The sequence below is a fragment of the Chelonoidis abingdonii genome, chromosome 2 (genome assembly GCF_003597395.2).
Source record: "Chelonoidis abingdonii isolate Lonesome George chromosome 2, CheloAbing_2.0, whole genome shotgun sequence".
Lineage (NCBI taxonomy): Eukaryota > Metazoa > Chordata > Testudines > Testudinidae > Chelonoidis > Chelonoidis abingdonii.
Genome location: NC_133770.1, coordinates 15,037,778 through 15,062,904, shown reverse-complemented (window position 1 = coordinate 15,062,904; position 25,127 = coordinate 15,037,778). Strand labels below are relative to the sequence as shown.

Here is a 25,127-nt window from a genome sequence, read left to right as displayed (position 1 = left end):
ACATACACATTCCAAAGGCACATAGTGTGCAGGGAACTGGACTAGATGACCTCTCGAGGTCCCTTCCAGTCCTATGGTTTTTTGAAAATAGTTATCTATACCTTTATTCCTTCCAATCTGGATAAGGCTCGGAGGGGCCTCAATGCCCTCAGGATTCTGAAAGACTTGATGTGTTGGCTGCCACATAATTCTGTTCTTGTCAATACTTTCTGGTTGCTAAAATTTACAAATGAAACCTGTGTAGATTGAATTGAAATTAAGATTAGTAATCACATCAGAAATGGTAAATGGAATAAAGGGGTTTACTGAATAGATGATAGTAGATATTCATGGCCTGAATGTTATATTTTTTTCTTAGGGAGTGAAATGGAGTATACATGCCTGTTCTTACTGTACCATAATTACTCTCTAACCCAGGAGTGGGAAAATTTTGGAATTTGTATGGTGGGCCATGAATGCTCACAAAATTGACGGTTAGGATGCAGGAGGGAGTGGGGGCTCCGACTGGGAGTGCGGGATCTGGGCTGGGGCCAGAAATTTGGAGTTCAGGGTGTGGGAGGGGGCTCTGGGCTGAGGCAGAGGTGTGCGTGTGAGGGCTCCAGCCAGGGGTGTGGGCTCTGGGGTGCAGGAGGATGGGACTAAGGGGTTTGGAGGGTGGGAGGGGGATCAGGGCCAGGGCAGGGGGTTGGGGTGCTGGAGGGGATCAGGGTGCAGGGTCTGGGGGGCACTTACCTCAAGCAGCTCCCGAAGCAGGAGCATGTCCCCACTCCAGCTCCTACATGAAGCCAAGATCAGGCAGCTCTGCATTCTGTCCGGTCCACAGGTGCCACCCCGCAGCTCCCATTGGCCATGGTTGCCAGCCAATGAGAGCTGTGTGGGAAGCGTGCAGAGCCCTCTGGCTACCCCTACTCATAGGAGGAAGAGGGGGGACATGCTGCTGCTTCCAGGAGCCGCGCAGAGCCACGGCACACATGGAGTGGGGCAGACCCCACTCCATGGCAGGAGCTGGAGGACCGGATTAAAACATGTGAAGGATCAGATGTGGCCCCCGGGCCATAGTTTGCCCACCCTTCCTCTAACTCTTTCTCATATTCATCTACAAATAATAATTCTGAACTGTAGAATAAATCTAAAATTAGAGAATTGAATTAGCTTAAATTTGGTTAAAGAAATCTGTGTTGCAAAGAAAGGCCCTAACTAGATTGGTACCAGGAGGCTTTGTATCTCCTGTCTCCTGTCCTGAGGAGATGATGGTTCCTCAGGTGGTTCAGATTCTCTTGAGGAAGAGAAAATTGAGTCCATATCTGTCAGCAGTACTCACAGTTCTGATGGAGGAAAAACACAACTGGTAGATGGAAGAGGGGATAGACTTCTGTCATAGGTAACAGTTTCTAGTGGAGTCAAAATCTCCCCAGTGAGAGAAGATAAGAGAAACTGAGGCTTAGGAAGAGGAAAAAATATCCTCTGGGGTAGTTTAAGTCTCTGTCCTCCCTAGATTGTGAGGGGTCCAAACTGCTCATGCTGACAGAATCGGCGGAGGGAAACTCTGTGCTGGCAGTAGATGAGACCGTGACGGCACCATTGGCAGCTGACTCTCTAGCTGTGCTGGAACTGATGGATCCTGGTGTTTTGGGCTTGGACGGTACAAGTGGTAGTGTAACTAGTACAGGGTCCAGTACTGATAGAGCTCTGGCTTTATGGGCTTTTAAGTCACAGCCCTAGGACTTAGGATGTGCTAAGTTATCAGGTACTGAATGAGCAGATTTGCTTTATTTAGGCAGAGTCCTATCCATCATCTTCAAAGCAGGCTTAGAGGGAGACCTGTTCTCTGCCTTCCCAATGAGATGCTGACCGAGGGTCTGTGGGTATGGATTCCCTTGCACCAGAGCCAGTCCTCATGGTGGGAAGTGCCCTCTCTGTTTCAGGCCAATGTACGAGAGGGGATCATTCACCCTTGGTCTGAGTGTGGCCTCATGGCCTTCTCCATGAGATGCTTTTTAAGTCAAAATTCTCATGCCTCATGGGTGTTTCTAGGGAGAGAGTGGCAAATATTGCACCTAGCTCCAATATGTGTCTCCCAAGACAGTACAAACAGCATTGATGGTTGTCATTGACTGAGAAGGAGTTGAGGCAGGACACAATTTTCTGAAGCTCAGCATTCTGGGAATAGTCCAATACCTGTAATGGGGGCTGGGGTGCAAAGTGTCCCCAAAGCAGGTAATCAATCTAACTAGAAAACTGTGATAAAAATATTTAAAAATACTAAAATGATTAAGAATTATGTATAACAGGGGTTGGCAACCTACGGCACATATGCCAAAGGTGGCACGCGAGCCGATTTTTGATGGCACGTGGGGCAGGCTGAGCCACTCAGCCGGCCACCGCCCTGGGGTTCCCGCTGTTGGCCCCTTGCCAGCTGGGGTCCCACCACCGGTCTCACTCAGCACCCGCTGCTGGGCTGGGTGAAGGAACCTCAGATTGGCAGCGGGCTGTGATCCCAACTGCCTGGAGCCAGCAGTCGGAACCCCAGAACAGTGGCGGGTGGAGATGCTCAGTCCACCCCCAAAACCCCAGAGCTGGGCGGGCTGACCCGCTCAGCTTGCTGCTGCCCTGGGGTTCTGGCTGCTGGTCCCTTGCCAGCCAGGGTCTCTGCCACAGCCCCACTAATCTTATTTCCAGTTGGAGTTCCAGCACAGGCCCCTGCCAGACAGCATCCAGGCTTCCGGCCCTGCTCAGCCCTACCAGCCACCAGCTCCACTCACCTCAGCTGCCAGTCTGGGGTTCCAGCCGCTGGCCTCCTGCCAGCTGGTTATCAACTGATCACTGAGAAGCCTGTGTGCAGCTTAAAGTATCCAAATATGTGCCACCAGACATTGGAAAACTCAGCAAGGAAAAGCAAGAGCAAGGATCACACTATACTAATAAGATCTGCATTTTAAATTAATTTTAAATAAAGCTTCTGAAACATTTTGAAAACTTTGTTTACTTTACATATAACAGTAGTTTGGTTATATATTATAGACTTATAGAGAGACCTAAAAAAAGTTTAAAAGCATTACGGGCATGCAAAGCCTTAAATTAGAGTGTATACATGAAGACTCGGCACACCACTGCTGAAATGTTGCCGACCCCTGATGTATAATGTGCACTAAAGGCAATCTTTGAAATATTTACAGATAGAAGAAAAATGATGAAAAAGTAGCTCTGGACACTGGAACTTCTGACCCAGGCCACGTAGCAGAAAGAAGGAGCTGTAGTTTCCTAAAGGAGGGCAAGGGAACATGGGTGAACCAATGGACTCTACTTACAAGAATTCTCTGACTCTGGACACATGGAGCATATGTGCACTTAGGGACCAGCACTCAGAAGTAGTGATGCTTTTGCAATACTAACACAAATCAGCATGAGAAGTATATGACTAGCAGCAACTCTGGTCAGGTTTATAGATTCCAAAGCCAGGTGGAACCATTGTAATACATTAATTTGACTTCCTGCATAAGAAAGACCACAGAATTTCACTCAGTAGTTCCTGCAGTAAGACCAAATCTTGTGACTGAGATAGAGCAGTTTTTTCTCCAGAAAGACATCCAGTCTTGACTTAAAGACTTCATGTGATACAGACCACAAACAACCTTTGATTAACTGTTGCAAAGATTAATTGCCCTCTTCAAAATTTGCACCTTAATTCCAGTGTGATAGACTAAACAGATTGAACTCCTAAAGTCTCACGAAGTAAGGCATATTTTCCAGTTCTGGAATCATTCTTGTGGCTCTTTGAATTTTTCAACATCCTTTTTGAAGTAAAAACACCAGAATGTGAGAGAATATTTCAGTAGTGCTCTTATCAGTGAAGAGAGAGCCTCCCAAAAGTCTGGTGTTGGTGATCTAAAGACCCATTTCCAATCATGAGCATGGATGTCTCTTCGCTTCTAGCCTTTCTGGTTTGTTATTCACTGCGGTGCCAAAGGAAGTCCTCCATGGCATCTTTTCATGCTTTTGCACAGGCATCCTTTTTAATCTCTCTCATCTACGTGCAAATACCAAGGTGGTCGCAGCACTGATCCAGGAATTGCTCTATTCCTATGACTCTGCCTTGGTGGCACACTCTGAAGCAGCACTGTGAGATCTTACAAACCATTGTGCTGTGGCAGCTTGTAACTTTGGCTTTACCATCAAAACTGAGGCCATGTTCCAGCCTGCTCCTCAAAAACTTTACCAAGATCCATCAGTTAGCCTGGAAGGTACCATGCTCCAAACCATCAAACAGTATACTTATCTCAACAGCATGTTTAATAATGGAGCAACAATCGATCACAAAATAGATGCAAAATTAAGAAAGCCAGAACCACATATGGTCATCTTTATCACTGAATCTGGAAGCAACACAGAATCTGTCTACAGATAAATATCAAAGTGTATAATGTTGTTGTCCTAATGACATTGCTCTATAAGTGTGAAACATGGACCTGTTAGGCACATTAAAAAGCTTGAGAATTTCCACTTGTGACACTTGCAACAACTTCTGGGCATAAATGGCAGGACCAGGTGTCCAACACGGAAGTCTTGGCAAAAGCTGGTTTGGTTGGTATCGAGGCTCATTTGATTTGTGACAAATCGAGATGGACTAGTCATGTAATTTGTATGCCTGAGACCTATCCACCAAAATAAATTCTATATTCTGAATCGAGTTCCAAGAACTAGAAGTTTGGAGGGCAAATAAAACACTTCAAAGATACTTTGAAACAAAATCTGCACAAGATGACTATTTCCAACTCAATCTTCGAGCAATTGGCAACTGACTGCATTGCACGGTGCCATGCCGTAAGGGTGAGTGTCCAAAACTTTGAGAGGAACAGCAGAGAAGCTGGAAGCACAGAAACTACATGCAGCTCAATCAACAAAACCAGTCAAATGGCTCTGTGGTCAGTGTGGTAAATGGAGCCATGCAAACTGGTCTATGGAGCCATGCGAACACTTATTAGTATAGACTGTAACTGTCAATGTCCTCAAAATCAGGGTGACTAATAGTAGTAGTAGTATATAGAGTTAATATAAGCTCCCTACTTCTTCTCAGTATTCCACTGTTTATACATCTAAGGATTGCATTAGTCTCTTAATCTGGGACCAGTCCTATTCAACATATTCATAGATGATCTGGAAAAGGGGGTAAACAGTGAGATGGCAAAATTTGCAGATGATACAAAATTACTAAAGGTAGTTAAGACCCAGGTGACTGTGAAGAGTTACAAAAGGATCTCTCAAAACTGGGTGACTGGGCAACAAAATGGCAGATGAAATTTAATGTTGATAAATGCAAAGTAATGGACATTTGGAAAACATAATCCCAACTATACATATAAAATGATGGGGTCTAAATTAGCTGTTACCACTCAAGAAAAGAGATCTTGGGAGTCATTGTGGATAGTTCTCTGAAAACATCCACTCAATGTGCAGTGGCAGTCAAAAAAGCTGAACAGAATGCTGGGAATAATTAAGAAAGGGATAGATAATAGGACAGAAAATATCATGTTGCCTCTATATAAATCCATGGTATGCCCACATCTTGAATACTGTGTGCAGATGTGGTCGCCCCATCTCAAAAAAGATATATTGGAATTGGAAAAGGTTCAGAAAAGGGCAACAAAAATGATTAGGGGTATGGAATGGCCATATGAGGAGAGATTAAAAAGACTGGGACTTTTCAGCTTGGAAAAGAGATGGCTAAGGGGAGATATGATTGAGGTCTATAAAATCATGACTTATGTAGAGAAAATAGGTAAGAGAGTGTTGTTTACTACTTCTTATAACACAAGAACCAGGGGGTCACCAAATAAAATTAGTAGGCAGCAGGTTTAAAACAAATAAAAGGAAGCATTTCTTCACACAACACACAGTCAACCTGTGGAACTCCTTGCCAGAGGATGTTATGAAGGCCAAGACCATAACAGAGTTCAAAAAAGCCTCTGTTTGCCAGAAGCTGGGACTGAGTGACAGGGGATGGATCACTTGATGATTGCCTGTTCTCTTCATTCCCTCTGGGGCACCTAGCACTGGCCACTGTCAGAAGAGAGGATACTGGGCAAGGTGGACCTTTGGTCTGGTCCAGTAGGGCCATTCTTATATTCTTAAAGAGGGAATCACAGCCCTGCATTAGGAGCTCACGTTCAATTAGTCATCCACTATAACCCCTAAGTCCCAGTCTGAGTCTCTATTTACCAAGATACAGCTCTCATCCCAAGACTATGGCCTATACATTCTTTTTTTCTAGATGTATGACCTTGCGTTTGGTTGTATCAAAATACACCTTGATTGATTGCACCCATTACCAAGCAATCCAGATTTCTCTGTCACAGTGACCAGTCTTCATTATTTACTACTCCATCTGCACACTTTCTCAGCTATGATTTTATATTTTCTTCTACACCATAGATAAAGATATTTAACAGTGTTGGGATAAGAACTAAGTTCTATGGGACTCCGCTAGAAACAAACCCACCAGCTGATGATTTCTCATTTACAATTATATTTTTAAATCTATCATTTAGGTAGTTTTTAACCCATTTAATAGATGTACGCCGGATCCCCACTTGAATACGAGGGTTTGGATCCATGCGCAGTCCCGCATTAATGCGGGGACCATCTTATAGCAGGGATCGTGTTATCATTGATCCCAATGTAATTAATTAAATTCGGGATCCATGCGCTGGGATCCACACCATGGATCCCAATGTAATTAATTAAATTTGGGATCCATGCGCGGTCCCGCGCTATAAGCGAAATTGCGCTATACAGACGTGCATTCAATATTGTATTATGCTAATTTTAAATCTGAACTTTTGTGGTACTAGGTCAAATGCATTTCAGAAATCCAAATATATCATATTACAGCAGTTATCTTTATCAACTAAACTTGTAATCTCATAAAAAATATCAAGTTCATTTGACAATACCTAAGTTCAATAAAACCAAGTTGACTGGCATTAATTATATTTCCATCCTTTAACTCTTCATTGACAAAGTCTTGTACCAGCTATTCTATTATTTTGCTCACAACTGATGTCAGACTAATAGACCTGTAATTACCAAGGTCACCCCGTTTATTCTTTATTATAGACACATTTGATCTTTTTTTTAACAGTCCACCATAACTTCCCCAGTATTTCAAGATTTATATAAAGTTATTATTAATGTTCCAGAGATCTTCTTAGCCAACTCTTTTAAAACTCTTGGAAGCAAGTTATCTGGACCTGTTGGTTTAAAAATGTGTAACTTTTTAGTACATGCTTTTAACATCCTCCTTAATTACTGTTAAAATATAAAAGCATGTAATCATTACATGATATGACTATATAATTCAGCTTCTTTCCAAATACAGAGCAGAAATTTTTACTGAACATTTGTGCCTCTTATACCTCATTGTTGACAATTTCACCATCTCTGTGTACACCTATACCAATGTTATATATCCTTTTGTTCCTGATATAGTTTAAAGGTTCCTTCTTACTCTCCTTAATCCTATTGTCCATATTTTTTTCATTTATACGTTTAGCTTCCCTGATTAACTGTCTGCATTGCTTAGCTTCTAAGTTATATTAACTGCTATCAATTTCCCCTTTTCATTTGATATATACTGTCTTTTCATTTTTATTACTGCTTCATCTTCCCTCTGAACCAGGATGGTTTTTAAATCAATGTTGCCTTGAGTGATTGTGGGATTGTGAGTTTTGGGGCATCTAGTAAAATGTTCTTAAACAACTCCCAATTCTTGTTCACAATTTTCTATTCAAATTTTTCCTCGCAGTCAATTTTGCTCAGAATTACTTTCAGCTTTGGGAAATTGGCCCTCACACTTGTATGTGTGCCTAATCTCATTTTACAGTGGCTTTCTATTTGGCTACATAATTCAGCATGCTGAACAAAACAGGTTAAAAGTAATACTTACACATACAGTAAAGAAATCAAGCAAACACCAGAAATTCGTGAAATACTTCTGGAAACCATAAGCCACCCATTTCAGAAATATCTCCAGTAAAAAGATGTAAGCAAATATTATATCGGCAAGCATCAGAAGTTTTTGAAGGGTTTCATATTTCTCAAGGTAAATATCTTCAAATGCCTGGAATTTGAGAATTTAAAAGTAAAACAGTTCTGTAGTTTTAAAATGGATTATTTTAAAATTCTGCTAAGATATAGTACTCGTTGTCTGACTTATTGATGTGCCGCAAGAATGAGCAAATAATCTACATTTTCTTTTAAAGTCTATATTTAAAAAGTGCTTTCTATTTTTTGTACCTGAGATATTGGGGGCCTATTTTAAGGCAGCTATGGCCTGATTTTCAGAAATTTGAAAATCAGATATGTTGAGTGCCTGCAGCTCCCACTGAGTCCAGCCACTGTTGTAGAAATCAGGTCCCACGGTTTTCCATGTTAGTCTCCCAAAAACTGGGACACCCAAATTTGTCGTGGAGTTAGTGAGTAGAGCTGTCAGGAATTTTCTGATGAAAAAGGGTTTCACTGGAAAATGCTGATTTGTCAAACACAAATGTTCGCAGAAGCATTTCTTGTTCTGTGAACTCCCAGTACAACCCTGCCTTGTTTCCTGTTAGCTCCCCTGGCTGCCAGCTGGGGAGCCAAAGCTTCTAGAACTTGTAGCTCTAGAACAACTTCACTATGCAGGCTGCCTCAGATCTGGGGACCCCCAGGCACTACATACACCCCGCAAGCCATACCTTATAGGAGAGTAAGTTACATTTACCAGAGTTCCACTGCTCAGGAGAATTAAGAATATGATGAAAGTTTCAAACCAGCTATTCTGAACAATTTGGTAGCAGGTTTTCCTAAATCGCCACCAAGTACTTCCTGGAAACTTTGTGATATCCACTGCACAGCATAAGGAGCATTGGACACAGCCTGAAAAGAAAAAGCACAGGATAGCCTGTATCCATTTTCAATCAATTTTCTGCATCCTCAGTAAGGGGCAAGAATAGCAGCAGGAGCCCTTACTGAACACAACAAGCCACTACTGCTTCAAACATCAGCAGCTCAAAGTAAGAAAACAGAACACAGGGCAAGAAAGAGAAGGACAGAGGCAGCAACACAGAAAAAAATATACCAAGATATACAGTTGAACGAGAGAAAAAGCGAGGGAAGGGAAAACAAAAGGCAAGAGAGATATACAGGTTGGTTTTTCATGGTTTAATACATAGCTAAATGTCATGATGTTATAATTATTATGTTTATTCTACTATATAATACATATCCCTACACTCAAAGATACAATAAAGGATCTAGTGAATTGAGAGAAGGAGTCCTATTTTTGTATAATTGTATGGGTCATTCAGAAGATATCAACTGGGAAGTTTGTATTCAATGGATTCTGGGGATGACAGGGAAAGGATGTAGAAGTGTTAGTTGGCAGGGAGAAATGTCTTTCTTAGGTGAAGGAGGGGAACCCCTGTAGTGCTTCTGAGAAGAGGCCCAAGAGCACCATTTAATGTTGGAGGTATCAGCAGAACCAAAGAAGTTCAGGTGAGGTCAACATTACACAGAGGGCTATGGAAAGAAGAGGGATTGATGTCAACTAGGAAGGCTTCTGGATTTGAAGAGAATAGATGGAAGTCTGAAGGCAGCCAAGAAACTACAGCCCTCCTAGGTTATTCTTGCACTACCTCTGAAAAAGCTCTGGGTCCATCACAACATTTACATATGATCTGATAAACAGGTCCAAGAGTTCCGTCCCAATCTCGAAGCCTTTTTACATCTTGGCAAAACAGAAAAATCAATTAAGCAGGTCAAGAAATAGCTTGCTAATGTAAGCAATAGAGTGCAAAAGACTATCAAGGTAAAAGCAGTGTAGTGGTTTAGTGAGTGCTTCTTAGTTTGACAACAGGCAACAATTCACCAAGTCACGTTAACAAGTGTCTTCTGAGTTTTACATGTGTTCTGAGAATTATCTGTATAAAGAAGTGACCCAGAGAAACACAAACACAGGTTGCCAGAATGCCTCACAGCTAATATGAAAACATTTTCTAAAGCAATGCCTCTGGAATATTAGTCACACTTCATATCACTATGAAGCAAGCAGATTCTTACCTTCTGTAAAACAGTCCTTAGGTGCATCTAACTTTTCAGTCGATTGGATGATCCCCGCCAATTCCTGCACAACAGTAGAACAAATAAGGAAGGCAATTTATGAATTTTCCCTTAATGCAGCTGCATTGTCCTAAAATAAACTGGACATAACAGAAGAAAACATCAAGAAAAGTGATTTATCCAGCTATTTCAAAGATCCCTATCACAATGGTACTGAATTGCCAAGACATTATTAAGGATAATATAATAATAGAACAAGGAAATGCTTTTCTGTATTCTTTGGTTCAGTAGCTATTACTTAAGGTATGTTTAAAAATAGATGTCCTTCTCTTGCTTGTTTTTTCCTCTTCCTTGTCACCTGCCCAACCTTTGTAATTGAAGGGAAGGCTTAGAAGATAAGGTGGGTATTATATTATGCGCTAGGTAAAATCATTAGATTTCCTTTAGAATGGACTTCCACAGTCAAGAGTCCTTTGCTGAGAATGCCCTGCCCCCCACTTTTACCACTTCCACACTGGGCTGAGTGTTCACAAGGTTCTGACTGAGCATAGTTGCCTTCCTGTGGCTAGAGATGTGAGTTTTCTATGATAGCCAAGCCATTATACAGCAGGACCGGGTTCTTTAATTTGGATGATGAGACAGTGGAATGCATAGTACTCTGGTATGATGCTTCTCATCTGCCTTTGTTTCTTAGATAGTGGACCGCTGTGTGGTCTACAAGCTTTAGTTTCCTTCCTTTTGTAAGGTGACTGGTATCCCCATACTAACATTCATTGGGGTGTTTTGGTTGCTAGCTCCCAGTACCAAAAGGGGAAGGGTCCATGGGAAATCAGGGACCTGTGACTGACTGTCCCCAGGGGCAATGGGGAGAGGCCAATGCTCCACGTCAGCCTGATTGACAGGGTGGACAGGCTAATCAAGGAGTCAGGAGGCCAGGGGGGTCCTGTCCTCCATGTGAACTGGGATTGCCTGGGTCAGACAGAGTGGGGCCCAGCTAAGGAGGCAGCAGGGGCCCAAGCTAAGCTGCTGGAAGCAGAGCTGCAGCTCCAAAGCCAGAGCACAGCCCAGAGATAGCAGACCTGCCTTGGGAGGCGAGCTGCAGCAACCAGAGCCAGAGGGGCTAGAAAAGCAGCCCAGGAAGCAGATCAGAGCTGGGAGCAGAGTCACAGAAGCAGCCTGCAGAGCAGACCTGTCCTGGGAGCAGAGCTGCAGCAACCAGGGTCAGAGGGGCCAGAGAAGCAGCCCAGGGAGCTGGAGGCAGAGCAGCAGCAGCTGGGCTGAGGCAGAGTGGAGCAGTCCAGAGCCGGGTATGGTGAGCAGCTGGGGAGAGTGAGGGGAACCCTGGGCAGTAGGCCTAGCACAGGGAGATGCCTCAGCCAAGAGGCCCTGCCGGCCAGACTTGGAGAGGGATTGTAACCCTGACAGGGTGGGGGAGGACACTGGGAAGAAGAGTCCTGCCACCTAGAGCCTGAGAGCGTGTGGCCACCACCAGACCGAGTGTCCAACCCTCAGCGTCCCTGCAGCACAGCCAGGGCCTGAGAAGGAGGCCTGGGACCTATAAGAAACAGACTGTGAACTGTCCTGACGTTCCAGAGACACTGTTTGTGATGTTCCCTGCCATAGAGCAGGGTGATGTGTTTCCTTTAACTTTTCCCATTTTTCCTTATTCCTTTTCAAACTAATTGTTAATTAAATAAACTGTATTGCTTTAAATTGTATGTAATGATCAGTGGGTCAGGAAAGCATCCAGTGCAGAGAGAGTACCCCGGAGTGGGGACATCCTAGTCCCTGATCTAGGTGACCACAGCAAGGTTGGGAGTTGAGGCCCCCCAGGAATCCTGGGCCCAGCCTTGTTGGGGTTATGAGAACTCTGCCAGACAGGACAGTGCAAGGGTAGTCCTCGAGGGCAAGGAGGCCTCTGTGTAAAGGAAGTGGGAGTAAGGACTCAGATCCTTCCGCTAGCCCATTTCACCAGGATAGTGCAGAAGTCAGGAAAGTTCCACACAATAGAGGGGTCATTCCCCCACTTACACTTTCCTTACTCTCCAGGAAGTGTGTGCTTTATTTATTTCTCTATATCTATCTCAACAGCTTGTTCAGATGCTGCTGGTTAGTATTTCACCTTCCCTAAGATGGAGTGTGATGATCTGTCAGTAGTGGGTCACATGCTCATCACTGGCTTCCTGCAATCAAGAGGGACAGAGTCTTCTTTCACATAAAGGAACCTGGATATCCTTTAGAACTCCTACAAATTGCATTTGTGTTAGTGGGCTAAACTCCAGCAGGGAAGGTAGAATAATCCTCTCTCTTTGCTCCATCTTAATTTACGTGATCCTGGTGAAATCTCATTGTTAACGTAGGTTGAGAGCTCTTAGGAGGTTGGGTGAAGGCAATCTGAGTTAGGTTAATCATCTCACTGTTCAGAAAAGTTCCACGGGCTATGATTTCAGAGATACTATGGAAGAGGGTAAAGAAGGCTCACATGGCTTCATTTAAAGCTGGGGCATAAGACTGTCAATAGTCATTTACTTCACCACCCCAGTGGTTGATAACTACAAACAAAATCATTGTTATTTGAGAGCCATTGCCTAAAGATTTTACCAATACATCAAACAAAGTTCTTTTTTTCTAAATAGAAAATAGATATTTAGGAGTTCTGTGACTTTACATATTTCAATTATAGCAGATGTCCTTCCCCTTGCTCATGTAAGGAAATGTTACCACCATAGTAAATAATCTCTCTCAGGTCTAACAGGTCTTAAAGACCACCTCAAAATTGTAACTTCTTATATACTAGGATATGTGCGACATGTTGTTTGAAGATTAATTAGTCAGGACAAAGAAGATAAGTTGGTCTGGGTGATCATACCGAGAGATCTTATTTTTCAATATCAGGACTTCAAATAACTATGCCTGCAGAGTGGTTTCAAAAATACTGTTGTTAGAGCTATGTGCTCTTTTGAAGGTGGGGAGTCCATAGACCTATCTGACTTCCATTTTATTTTCTATATTGCCTAGAACGGAGACATGCTTCTTCACCTTTTCTTGACAGTCATGGATGGAATCAACTGCAATTTAGAAATTAGAGGTACGGGTTTTAAGATCCACAACTAAACATGCCAATAATTTTGCACGAAACTGAATATCAGATACAGGATACCTTTTTAAAAATAGCCCTTAAAATTTGGCATTGATCCTAGATTATTTCCTTTGCATTTATTTGGTATAGTACTGTATGTTGTTCTATATTAATAACCTTAGCTGTTTATTGGAAATACAAAATGTCTTTTCAGTTTGGACAGCAATCTCCACATTCTGAAAGAACTATTATGTCTGTTTCATCATTAGAGAACGGCATTGTTTCTTGCATTGCATAAACTTATTACCTCTAGGGAACCACCTCATTCTTCAGCACAGTAATAATGGGACAAATAAAATAATCATTATATCTACAGCCTTTATAATAGATAATAAAGTTATTACCATTACCTCTGTTTGTTTTTCCTTCTGTGTACTGGTGGAAAACACACTTATGGTATCAGAAGTCCCAGAGGCCTGACTTAAAACTCCTGAGCTTTTCCATTTCCCTCTCCTATGCTTTATTTCGTTTTTCTGCTGGAAATAATCCAAGATGGGATCATTTTTCTTTATTTTTATTTGGTGGCATACTTATTTCTAAAGCAGAATTTTCTTGACAGAACAAAACATGCTGAGATACTCAAATATTTTTCTGGGGATAAGGACATTCAGTTTCCTCTACTAACACCCAAAACAAGTTGAGGAAGTCATAGTTTAGAAAAATAATCGTGTCAAGTATCTTATGTTAGAAATACGTAATCAAGGAATTAAGAGCAGTACTCAAATGACTGATACTTTTTATTTTTCCCTAAAGTAGGTAACCATGTAGAATTCCATATTATTTTACAATTTTTTACTACTCATTGGAAATAACAGAAAAAATTGAAAACACAAAGGTAAAGAACCACAGATAAGAAAAGAAAGAAAATAAAAGAAAAATAAAAGGTGCAGGAGACATGCAGAGGAACAGGAAATTTTGGTAAAATGCAGAGAAGATATAAGGTAACAAGATCAAGGGACATACTAAAGGCATGAGGGGTGCTCAAAAAATCCAAAAATGAGAGATGGGTACCCAAAAAACATCCCAGAAGTTGAGCTAGAGAATGGAAAAATTAGAAATAAATTGCTTAATTTTCATGGTGTAGATTTTATTTGAGTTTCCTTTGGCTATCAATCCAATGAATTATCACTATTAACTGAATAGCTGAGAGAAATTCAAAGAAAGCCTCCCTCAGAAAATTGTGAATCCCACCTATCTGTAAGACAAGAGGAGGAGGTAGCAAGAAAGTAATTTCTGTCTTGGTCAAATTTCATTTAAAGTAATTGGCTTTCATCCAGGAGTAAATGGAGACAAAGCAGATAGAAACATAACTATGGATAGCAAGGGAAGAATGGAATACAACTCAATATTAACAGCATCTTCCCCCTGAAGCCACTGGCAGAAGCAGAAAGTTGGTTGTGTTGAGCGTTGGCCTGTTACACCCAGGGTTGGGAGTTCAATCCTTGAGGGTGACATTTAGGAAACTGGGGTAAAAATCTGTCTGGGGATTGGTCCTACTTTGAGCAGGGGGTTGGACTAGATGATCTCCTGAGGTCCCTTCCAACCCTGATGGTCTGCTTGTATTATTGCAGGGCCACTAAGAAGGCAAATATCCACACAACTAACCCCTTTTTCACATGGACAGAAAATGCACATCTTTAAACACCTACCGGAATGGATATATCACAGGCATTGTGAAATGTACCACACCGAAGTCTTGGTGCACAAACTAAATCCTGCTAATTTTCCATTTTCAGATAGACTCTTCCCTCATCCTTATAAAATATTCAGACGCCTACTGTTCACTCTAGCAAGACTAGGACTCAGAATAATGGAGGTCCATGGGTGGAATGGGAACGAAGTCCATCTTGGACATCAATTAATTAATTAATTCCCTTCCACAGAAGGGAAAATGGGTTAAAGTTATAATTTACTGTTGAGTCCTGGACACGATTTCTTAGAGATAGAAGTATAAAGAGATATCAAAACATTTAGGCATCTTACCATTGCTGTATATTCCATTTCAGTATATGTGCTATTCTCATCATCATAATCCTCACTGTAACACTCTGCCTCAGCAAGGGGGACACAAACAAATGTGTTAGAATTGGTCAGAAAATCCTCATACTCCTTTGCCATTGGGGATTTCTCTTTGTTTTGGTAAATCCCATTATCAGTGTAATTTTCCCCCATATCTATAGTGGCATGGTCATTCCCACCAACGTTCTGTGTAGTAACTTTCACCGTAACCTTCCTGCTGGTCATTGTTTTCAGCCCTTGTCTGAGTATTTTGCAACACAAATCTCCTGTCATGTGAATCACAAACTGCAGACCCATGTGAATCCGAGAAAAGGCAAGCTGAAGCTTGGTCCTCTTTTCAGCTGCATCTGGTGTTGCTGGATCATCAATATTCCAGGAATTCAGCAGCAAGGCAATGAATAGGTTAAGCACCTGAAAACAATTGAAGTGAAAAGTAAGTTGATGATACTGTTTTGTAATTGAAAAAGCAGTCTTGGAAACCCTTTTTTAAATTCCCCTCCCAATATTTTTTCCTTAGTATAACAACATGGTAACAAGAAAACATTTTCTACTATGCTATCTTATTTAGTGACTACTTAGCTAATGCATGAGCTGAGCATGGATGGATTCCCAAAAGGTGAAACTTAACAATACAACATAAAGACAAAAAATGTATGTCAAAGTTAAAGAGAAAGTATGCAACATGAGGTACAGAAGGGACAGGAAGCAAGTTATATGATAGATCAGTTGTGGTGAAAAATAAGTATGTCAGAAACGCTTGGCAGTGTAACCTGCTAAAAGACGCAAGAGCTGACAGTAGTTAATTGTAAGACTCACTGAAGAGTATGCTAACCTTGCCATAGCAAACGAAGAGAGGGAGAAGGGAACCATGGGCATGAATACTGAAAGCAAAGCTTCTGTGATATAATGTATACAATAAAACACTGAACTATCCAAATGGTTTGACCAGCAGTACCCTCTCAAGTCAGGAAGACATCCAAAAAATGGCATATCTACTAATACGCATCTTGCAAAAAATAAACAAATAAATATGGGGCATGCATTCAAAAAACAACACATTTGCCTCATGGAAACTTCACACTTTCTAGAAAAAATGGTGAGGTAGTATATTTGCATATGAATAGGGCCCTACCAATTTCACAGCCATGAAAATCGTGTCACGGACCATGAAATCAGTCCTTCCCTGTGAAATCGGATCTTTCCCATGGTGCTAGGAGCCTGGGACTCTTAGCTGCTAGTCCAGCCAGGTTGGGGAGGGACAGAAGTTGTCCTTCCCCTGCACACCATGCTTGGTGGGGAGATCAGGGTCACCTCCAGAAACAGAACAGAAATTAGGGTGGTACACCCTCACTTCTGTGCTGCAGCAGCCCGGGAGCTGGGCTCTGGACGTCCACTCCCCTCAACCTGCAGCTCCTGCTGGGACTCTGGGAGCAGACCTTGGGGTTTTCTTCCCCAGTGGCTCCTGAGGGGACTGAGGACTTCTGCTCCCAGTGGCTGCAGCTGGGGCTTCCACTCCCTGCTTCTCCAGGGGCTTCAGGAACCTCCTGTAGCCCAACCCTGAAGGCAGCACAGAAGTGAGGGTGGCAATCTTGGGACCTCCTCACAACAACTTTGAACCACTCCCCAATCCCATTTTGGGTCAGGACCCCCACGGTTACAATACTGTGAAATTTCAGATGTAAACATTGGAAATCATGAAATAGACCGATTAAAAAACCCTCTGGCCATGAATTTGACCAGAATGGACCGTGAATTTGGTAGGTCCCTACATATGAGCAATACAAATAGAACAATATTAGAAAACTCACCACTAGTTTTCCTACCATCAGGACCAGCAAGAAAAAAGGAAGACATAGCTCTTTCCCAGCTACTTTCATGCAGTCCCACAAGGTTTCAATCCATTCTCCACATAGAATTCGGAATATAATAAGGAATGAATGGAAGAAATCCATCATATGCCAGCGTAATTTGCAGTCTGTGCTTATTTTAGCGCAGTTGAAGTAACATTGTCCAAAAACCTGCCTTCCTACTAGAGCAAAAATAAATACAGTGATACACAACACCAGTTCAAGACTACCCAAGGCACCAACTGACTGACACATGATTTTCACAAGTTTATTTAAGCCTTGCCATGACCTTGACAATTTGAAGATCCGCAGCTGTAAGACAAAACGAAATAGCACAACGTCAAATAGCAAAAAAATTAAATAATGTATTTCTAACATTCACTTATAAAAAACTGAGCCCATAATTTTGAAATATTTGTTATACTCAGGAATGTATATTTTCTTGTAGTTTTTTTCTGACTTATCAGAAACACACAAATTGCAATCTGGTAATAAGTAGAACTATTTGTTCTCAATAATATTTGTTCTCAATTTAGTCCTTTTGCTCGTTAGAGGATGATTTGCAAACTAATTCTGATTACATTATATGTGCACTTAAAATATTCTTTATTCACAACTATCCGCCAAATAGTTCAGATGAATAATTTTCAAACTATTGGCTGTTCATGAACAGTTTGAGTTTGCTTATTACTATTTTTTATTTGTGTTGTATGGCTGCATCATCTAAGTCCCATGGTGTTGTTATTGTTCCCTGACTGGCTGATAGAAACTTATTAACAGAATAATGCATTTCTGAAAATTCATTATGAAGGAGTCATTCATGCTAAAATTCAGGCTTCATGATCATTTTCTTTAACACACAGCAGTTGTCCAAATAAAAATATGACTTCATGAATCAAAGCAAATCATATTTGGTGCTTTTATTTTGGACTATAATTGCAAATATATTGTCTGTATTATTTGCACCATTTGACCAGCTCAAGAAATAAGTATTCCTATATTACTAGAAATGGTCAAATAATTAAAAACAAACTATGATTTGTGAATATTTTTGTGAATAAAAATGCTCTGTTTACACTTTGATTCGTGGAGTTCTATTATTCATTAATATTCTAAGCATGGCTATATCAACTATAACTGGCTAGTAAGTCCCAGTGGGGTGGGGACTTACTAGCTCCTTTGCTTCAAGTTGTATAGAAACTTACAGGACTGTGTCCTATTACATTACCATGGACCCAAGCTTTTAGGACCTGATCAAGAATTGATTGAGTTCCATGAAATGGAAACCAATGGAAATTATCTGAAAACCAAGCTCTTCCCCACGCCCCCAATCTCGTGCATCATCACCAGTAATAAGGGTTTTGCATGCCAAAACAGGACTTTACTGACCCTATTTTTACCCTCTTAGGGCTTTAAGTGGCTCCCTGTTGTCTTCAGTGGTTTGCACAGATGTCACTGATTATCACAGTCTTGGTTATGATGGACAAGAAGAAAAAGCAGCACAGAATCCTGTGGCACCTTGTAGACTAACAGACGTTTTGGAGCATGAGCATTTGTGGGTGAATACATGCATGCATCCGACTAAGTGGGTATTCACCCACGAAAGCTCATGCTCCAAAACGTCTGTTAGTCTATAAGGTGCCACAGGATTCTTTGATGCTTTTACAGATCCAGACTAACAAGAAGAAAGAGAATTCAGATGACTCCACCTTAACTGTGGAAGGCTAATAGGAATAAACAGCAGTAAGCACTTATTTTAGTCACAAAATCAGCAGATGTGATTCTGAATACATACAAAGAGGGAACAGATGTGCTGAATAAGAGTGACATTTTTATATAGGGTTACCAGAGCCTATTTTTCCTTGCTCTAAACTAGGAGCAATCTTATGAGGAGGCTGCTGGACCATCTTTCCTTTCTCAGCTCAAAGTATTTCTGGTGAGGAAACCTCACCCATAACCCCACCTAAGTATCCCAAGAATATTCTTGGGGAGCGAGAGGGGGAAGGCCCTCCATATCCCCACCTCCGCCAAAAGAAAAGGTCTAGAATGACAGAGCTGATCCTAATCCTTGTAAAGAAATGATAAGGGGTGAAGAGCCAAAGCAGCAGAGCCCCCTGGAGCCAGGGTACTCAAGAGAGACAGCTTCAGAGGTTTTGTAGTATCCAGTATGAACCGTTTGGTAAACTTTTAAATGTGCTTTTTGATTACTCGACATATAGTTCTTGTTGGTTTAATATATACTAACACACAGTATCAAGTTTACAAATTCATCAAACAATTTAGATATTAATTGGTCACTTGGACGCAGTCTAGTATTTTCATTGTAGCTATTAATTCTCTAAAAATAGAATTATTCGAGGGAATGTGGACCACTGAAATCATGCAAAACGTTTATTGTTTTGTCAAACAGATAAAAAAGAAGAATCATTACCAATCTGAAAAAGTCAATATTAAATGCCCAAATTCTACTTATTAGGCTTATCATAACAATTATGCTGTCAAAAATATTCCAGCCCCGCTGAAAATAGTAGTAGGGATCTAGAGCGATGATTTTGAAGATCACTTCTGCTGTAAAAATTCCAATGAAGACCTGTGAAAGGGAAAGCGAAACTGATGTCAGCACAAAGGTACGAGGAGCTTGTCTCCTAGCAGGGCTGCCTTCTTATAAATATAAGACTAAAATATTATTAATGTTATTACATTATTATTAATATATTAGCCCACACTAATCCACCCATGCAGGCACCAAAGGGCAGAGGAGGTGCAATACAAATTCTCCATTACCCGCAAGCTGATAATTTATCCCTTCCGCCACCCTAAGGAAAAAAAACACATGAACAAATGAGCAATGAGCCTTGCAACCTGACCTGAAGAACAACAGGTTCACACACTGGTGAACTAAGTAGGAAACAGTTCTCTAGCTGAGGTGCACACAGTAAGAATATCCTGCTCCCTGCCTCTTTGCAGTTAAACTGGGGAGCGTTAGCTGAGAGGACTCAGATTGTCTCAGTTATTCACAGTATCATATGAAGAGAAAGGTGATCTTAAAAGTAACAGGACCCAATCCATTTAAAGTTAAAAGTTGCATCTCCAAACAAATCAGCAGTCAATGCAGATTGTGTAGCATACATATAACATGCTGTCTCAGAGAAGCACCCCTGAAATGGTATTCTGCTCCAGTGGATGTTTCCAAAATGGTCAGTAGCCCCATGTAAAGAACATTACACTGACTCCATATGGCAATGACAAGATGTCAATCACTCTAGTTCAACATCCTGGCCAAGAATTCATAATGAAAGGCCCTCTGCTGTGACCTAGGCACCCAGAAAAATTCTCAGGTTTCAACCCTGAGTAAGGAACACTGTGCAAACCCCCTAAACTGAGGAAGAAGCTATCTTCTCCAATTCCTCCAGTTTGTCCCCCTCTTCCCCTCTCCTCCGCATAACTATAGTCTTATCTAGACTGAGCCACGACCTGCTTACCCTCATCCAAGCCCCATTCTTGGCATAACACTGGGTAAGACTGTGGGACTAGCTGTTGGAGCGAGGACTCAGATCCTTTCACAATCTGATTCCATTGGGTCAGTATAGACGTCTGGAAAGTTTCCCACAGTATGGGGACCATTCTCTGGCTTACACCAAGGGATCCCACTCCTTTAGTGATGAAAACACTGGCACGAAGAGGCAAAGGAGATTTTTTGCCACCACAAACACCTCTGGGGTAGTTGGCACTGGTATCCTTTTGTGGTGCTGAAAAAGATGATGGTGACACTTCTGGCACCAGGTTTGACAGTGCTCTCTGCAGTGCCAGAGCCAACTGTGCCGACTTAGGCACCAATTTGGAGGAGGAGGGCTTAGGTTTTAGGTACACTCTACTCAACTCCTTGCCTTCTTACCAGACTTAGAGGTGGAGACCTTCCATTGGCCAGGGCCTTTTTGGAAGTCTTATGTTTCTTCCTCTGCACAGGTGAGGGAGATCAGTGCCAGGATTCCACTAAAGCTGGAGGCGCACTTCTCATTGAAGCTGTAGCGCTTGGTACCGAGTCAGCACTGCCTTCATCAACAGCAGTTTCAGCCTAGCCTCCCTATCCTTCTTCATTCTAGGCTTGAGCTCCCTGCAAATCTGGCACTGGCCTTTTACATGTGCTTCACCCAAGCACTTCAGGCAGCTATTGTGCAGGTCACTCACAGGTATAGGCCTCCAGCAAAAAGCACACAGCTTGAAGCCCGGTGGCTGGGGCATACCTTGGTACTGCAAGCAGAAACACCCCCAAACTGGAAAAACAACAAGTCTGAAAAAAAATATTTTTAAACACAATTAAAACTTACTAACTATACTAATCACTTGATTAACTGTATTATAGACACTATTACACACAAAAGCTGACAGAGAGAACTGTTCTGATATTGAACAGGGTTCCAGCGACCATCACGGGTAGTAAAAAGGAACTGAGGGGTGTTAGGGGCAGCTCTGATCTTTATACCTGCACACAGCGGTGTATGGCAGCAGACCTCTGCCACCTGAGATAAGGTAGTATGACTGTAGCAGTATGTTGTTTTTCTCTAAGTGGAACAGCCCTAAAGGGGCATGGGACACTTTGACAACAGATTTCATAAATATTTGCCAACAGAAGAGGAATGGTGAAACTCAAGGAACTTGGGTTCCATTCCAGGCTCTGGAGGGGAGTGTGCTCTAGTGGGCACAGACTCTTCTGCTCCATCCCCTCCAACCTGTCCCTGTCCCAGCACTGTCTCTTCCCCACCACTGGTTCTTTATCACAATGCCATTTCCTCATCTAGGCAGTTCAGGCTTCTGATCCCAGCCCTTGCCAGTATCTCACCCCTCTAGACGCCCCATCGGAGTCTCCCCCACTCCTGCTCCCAGTGTCCTTGCCCAGCTCCTTGTCCCCCAGAGAGTCCTAGCTCCTTCCCCCACTCCCTGATCTCTCCCTCTTTCTCGCCCCCAGCCTCCAGATGCTGCCTGCCCCCCCAGACTCGCCTTCCCCATTGGCTCACAGTCCCAGTCTTTCTCCATTGGCTTCTCATCCAGTCTCACTGTCCTCTATCTCTCCAGCTACTTGTCAAAGTATCTTTGTCCTGCCATTCCCGGCTGTCTCCCTACACCCTGGCTCCTTGGCAGATCTTCCTCCCACCACATGTCCTGTCTTCCCCCATACTTCTTTCTCCTGGCTGCCAGTCCATCTTGACCCCCAAGCTCCTTGTCTTAAACTACTCCCCCACACCATCCCCTGCAACATCCTAGGGTCTGGCTCTTGTCCCCTCTGCAACTGCATCAAACATCTTCCTTCTCCATACTCTTTGGGTGCTAGCAAAGGGTTCATTGAGAGCACCTGAATTACAGGCTCACATTACAGAGAAAGTCCTGCTTTGCCCTGTGTTAGTACCTGCAGTTAGAATCTGGGACTATGGGGATTATGAGCCACTGATGCCTCTGCATCACACCATTGGAGGCTTAGACTGGGCTCCCACGGGAGGACCCCTTGAGGCTGAATTTGGCTGGAAGTACTGCCTAGCAGGTTCTGACTGGTGGCCCCCCACAGGCCCCTGACTGACTGATACCAGTACTTCAACCAAGACACCATGAAGGGGAGCTGTCTGAGCAACAATGCAGACTGCCTGCCCATCTCTGCTCCAGATCCTACTTGTGAAAGACCCTAGACTTTGGCTTATGACTCTGCTTTGTTCTCAACTTTACTATTCAATTGCTATCTGTAACCTGATGCCTGACCCTGCCTGTCTCCTGGCACCTGACTCTCGGTTCACCCTCTGGCCCTTCTCAAACTCTGACCTCCCGGTACCTGTCTTGGCCCAACTCCTGCTCTGACCACTAGATCTGATTGCCCTCGTCCCAGTCCCCTCAGACCATCTTTACCAACCCCCCCAAATCCATCCAACCCCTCCACAGATGACACAGGGGGTGGGCCACCGTCCGACCAGCAGCTCCCCAAGGGCCTGTGACCAGAGGACCAAGTCACCCATCTGCAGGTAGAGAACCTTGCACTACAGATCCATGCTATGCAGTGTGCACTTGAAGAAGACCCTGTATGAGGAACTATCCCTGTCACAAACTCAGGTGGAACAGCTCAGTGTTGAGAGAGAAGCAGTGACACTACGTGCATGAAGAGATGATTTATCACCAGACTCAGCCCCCGTGGTGCTGCTGCCCAAACAGTTTGATGGGGATTGTTGGAAATACCAGGGTTACCTGAACCAATGCAGACTTCTCTTCCTGCTCCACCCCTGAGATACCCCACACACCAGACTATGCTGGGGCTAGTAGTCAGCCTGTTCTCCAGCGAAGCACTTGATTGGGCCTCCCCACCTTTGGAGCAGAACAGCCCTTTGCTCTCTGACTGGGATGCCTACCCGCAAGCTTTCACAACCATCTCTGATTATTCGCATTGCATCCACTCTGCAGAAGCTGCCCTCCAGAAGTTTTGCAAGGGACATGAGCCAGTCACCTCCTACACTGCCCATTTACAATGGCTTGTGGCTGGTGTTGAATGGAAAGAGGCAGCTCAACTTTATTATTTCTGGTGGAGGCTCAATGATGAGGTAAAAGACTAACCAGCCAGCATGAAAAATCCCACCTGCCTAGGCACCTTTATTGACCGCGCCTACACATTGATTTTCAAATGCATGAATAGGAGGAGGAAAGGACGGGTAGCCTGACACCTTCATGCCTGCTCTCCACACTGAGGCCTGTAGAACTGAGTCCTAAATCCATGTATGTCAACCTAGGTCACCAGTATCTGACCCCAGGGAAGAGAGAGTGTAAATAACAGTTGAACCACTCTTTTTACTGTAGGAGACCAGGACATTTTCTTACCTCCTGCTCAGCTTGGAAGAACTCAGTCTAGGCCCAGTATAGGGGTACAGCCTGGGCACCATCAGAGCTCCATGCTCTGGAACCACTCACCCTCCGGCTCACCCTCAAGTAGAACCTAGCCTGGGAACTATGGTGCCTCCCTGCACTTCTATTTGCTACTCCTGTTGCAGGTCTTGGGAGCCGGTACAGCAGATTTCCCCACAACTACCGATGATAGACTCCAGGGCTGCTGCTAACTTTATAAATGCTGAGAAGAACAAAATGCTCCAGATCCCTTTCCAGCTGAAACTCACACTGGACCTTGTGGAGAAGATGGATGAGTTGCCCCTTTCATAGGGACCAGTGACTCAAGAGATGGTCCCCTTAGAGGCTGCAGTGGAAGGGCACTGAAAAACAATATGCTTAGATATGATCCACTTCTCATTAATATTTGGCATTCCTTAGTTGGCATCGTATGACCCTTGTATTTCCTGGTGGTGGAAGAGCATTAGCTTCTCCTCCGAATACTGTCAGAAAGTGTGCCTCCAAGGAACAACCAACCACCAAGTGACCCGCACTTGGGGTCCCTGGATGAGATGAGACCTTCAGAAGCAGAATCTCGAATGGCAGAGGCTAGTCATATGAAAACAGATTCAGCCCAGAATCTCAGACTCGATGACAAGTACTACAACTACCTGGATGTGTTCAAACAGAAAAATGCAGACTCACTGCTCCCTCACAGAGACTACAACTGCCTGATAGACCTACAGCCCTGTAGCAAAGGTGCCCTGCTTTTGGATATATTCCATATAGCAGGAGATGCTCCATGGATATATCCAGTAAAACCTTGCCAGGGACTTCATTTGGCTATCTACCTCTCCATCAGGTGCACCAGTCCTCTTTGTGAAGAAGGATGGGTCACTAAGTTTCTGTGTAGACAATCGTTCTCTCTGACTGGGAATCAAGTGACTATTCATAACCGGTGCCCCTTGCCCCTAATTTGAAATTGCTTGACTGCCTGAGGACTGTCAGGATCTTCATAAAACTAGATCTTCAGGGAGCATACAATTGATTGCACATAAGGCCTGGGGATAAATGGAAGATTGCTTTTCATACTCAGTATGGGTATTTTGAATGCTTGGTGATGCTGTTTGGCTTAACCAATGCCCCTGCAACATTTCAACATTTCATGAACGATGTGT

At 43.0% G+C, this 25,127-nt stretch overlaps 1 protein-coding gene across 1 annotated transcript in view; it reads right to left on the bottom strand.

Moving 5' to 3' along the window:
• The window catches only part of LOC116836902 (sodium channel protein type 5 subunit alpha-like), a 103,791-nt gene that overhangs the window by 30,788 nt on the left and 47,876 nt on the right, over nt 1–25,127 (bottom strand). The window contains 8 exon segments of the mRNA XM_075063379.1: nt 102–216; nt 7,923–8,116; nt 8,756–8,910; nt 10,093–10,156; nt 15,215–15,661; nt 17,059–17,409; nt 19,529–19,707; nt 22,219–22,225. Coding sequence (XP_074919480.1) covers nt 102–216; nt 7,923–8,116; nt 8,756–8,910; nt 10,093–10,156; nt 15,215–15,661; nt 17,059–17,409; nt 19,529–19,707; nt 22,219–22,225 — 1,512 coding nt within the window.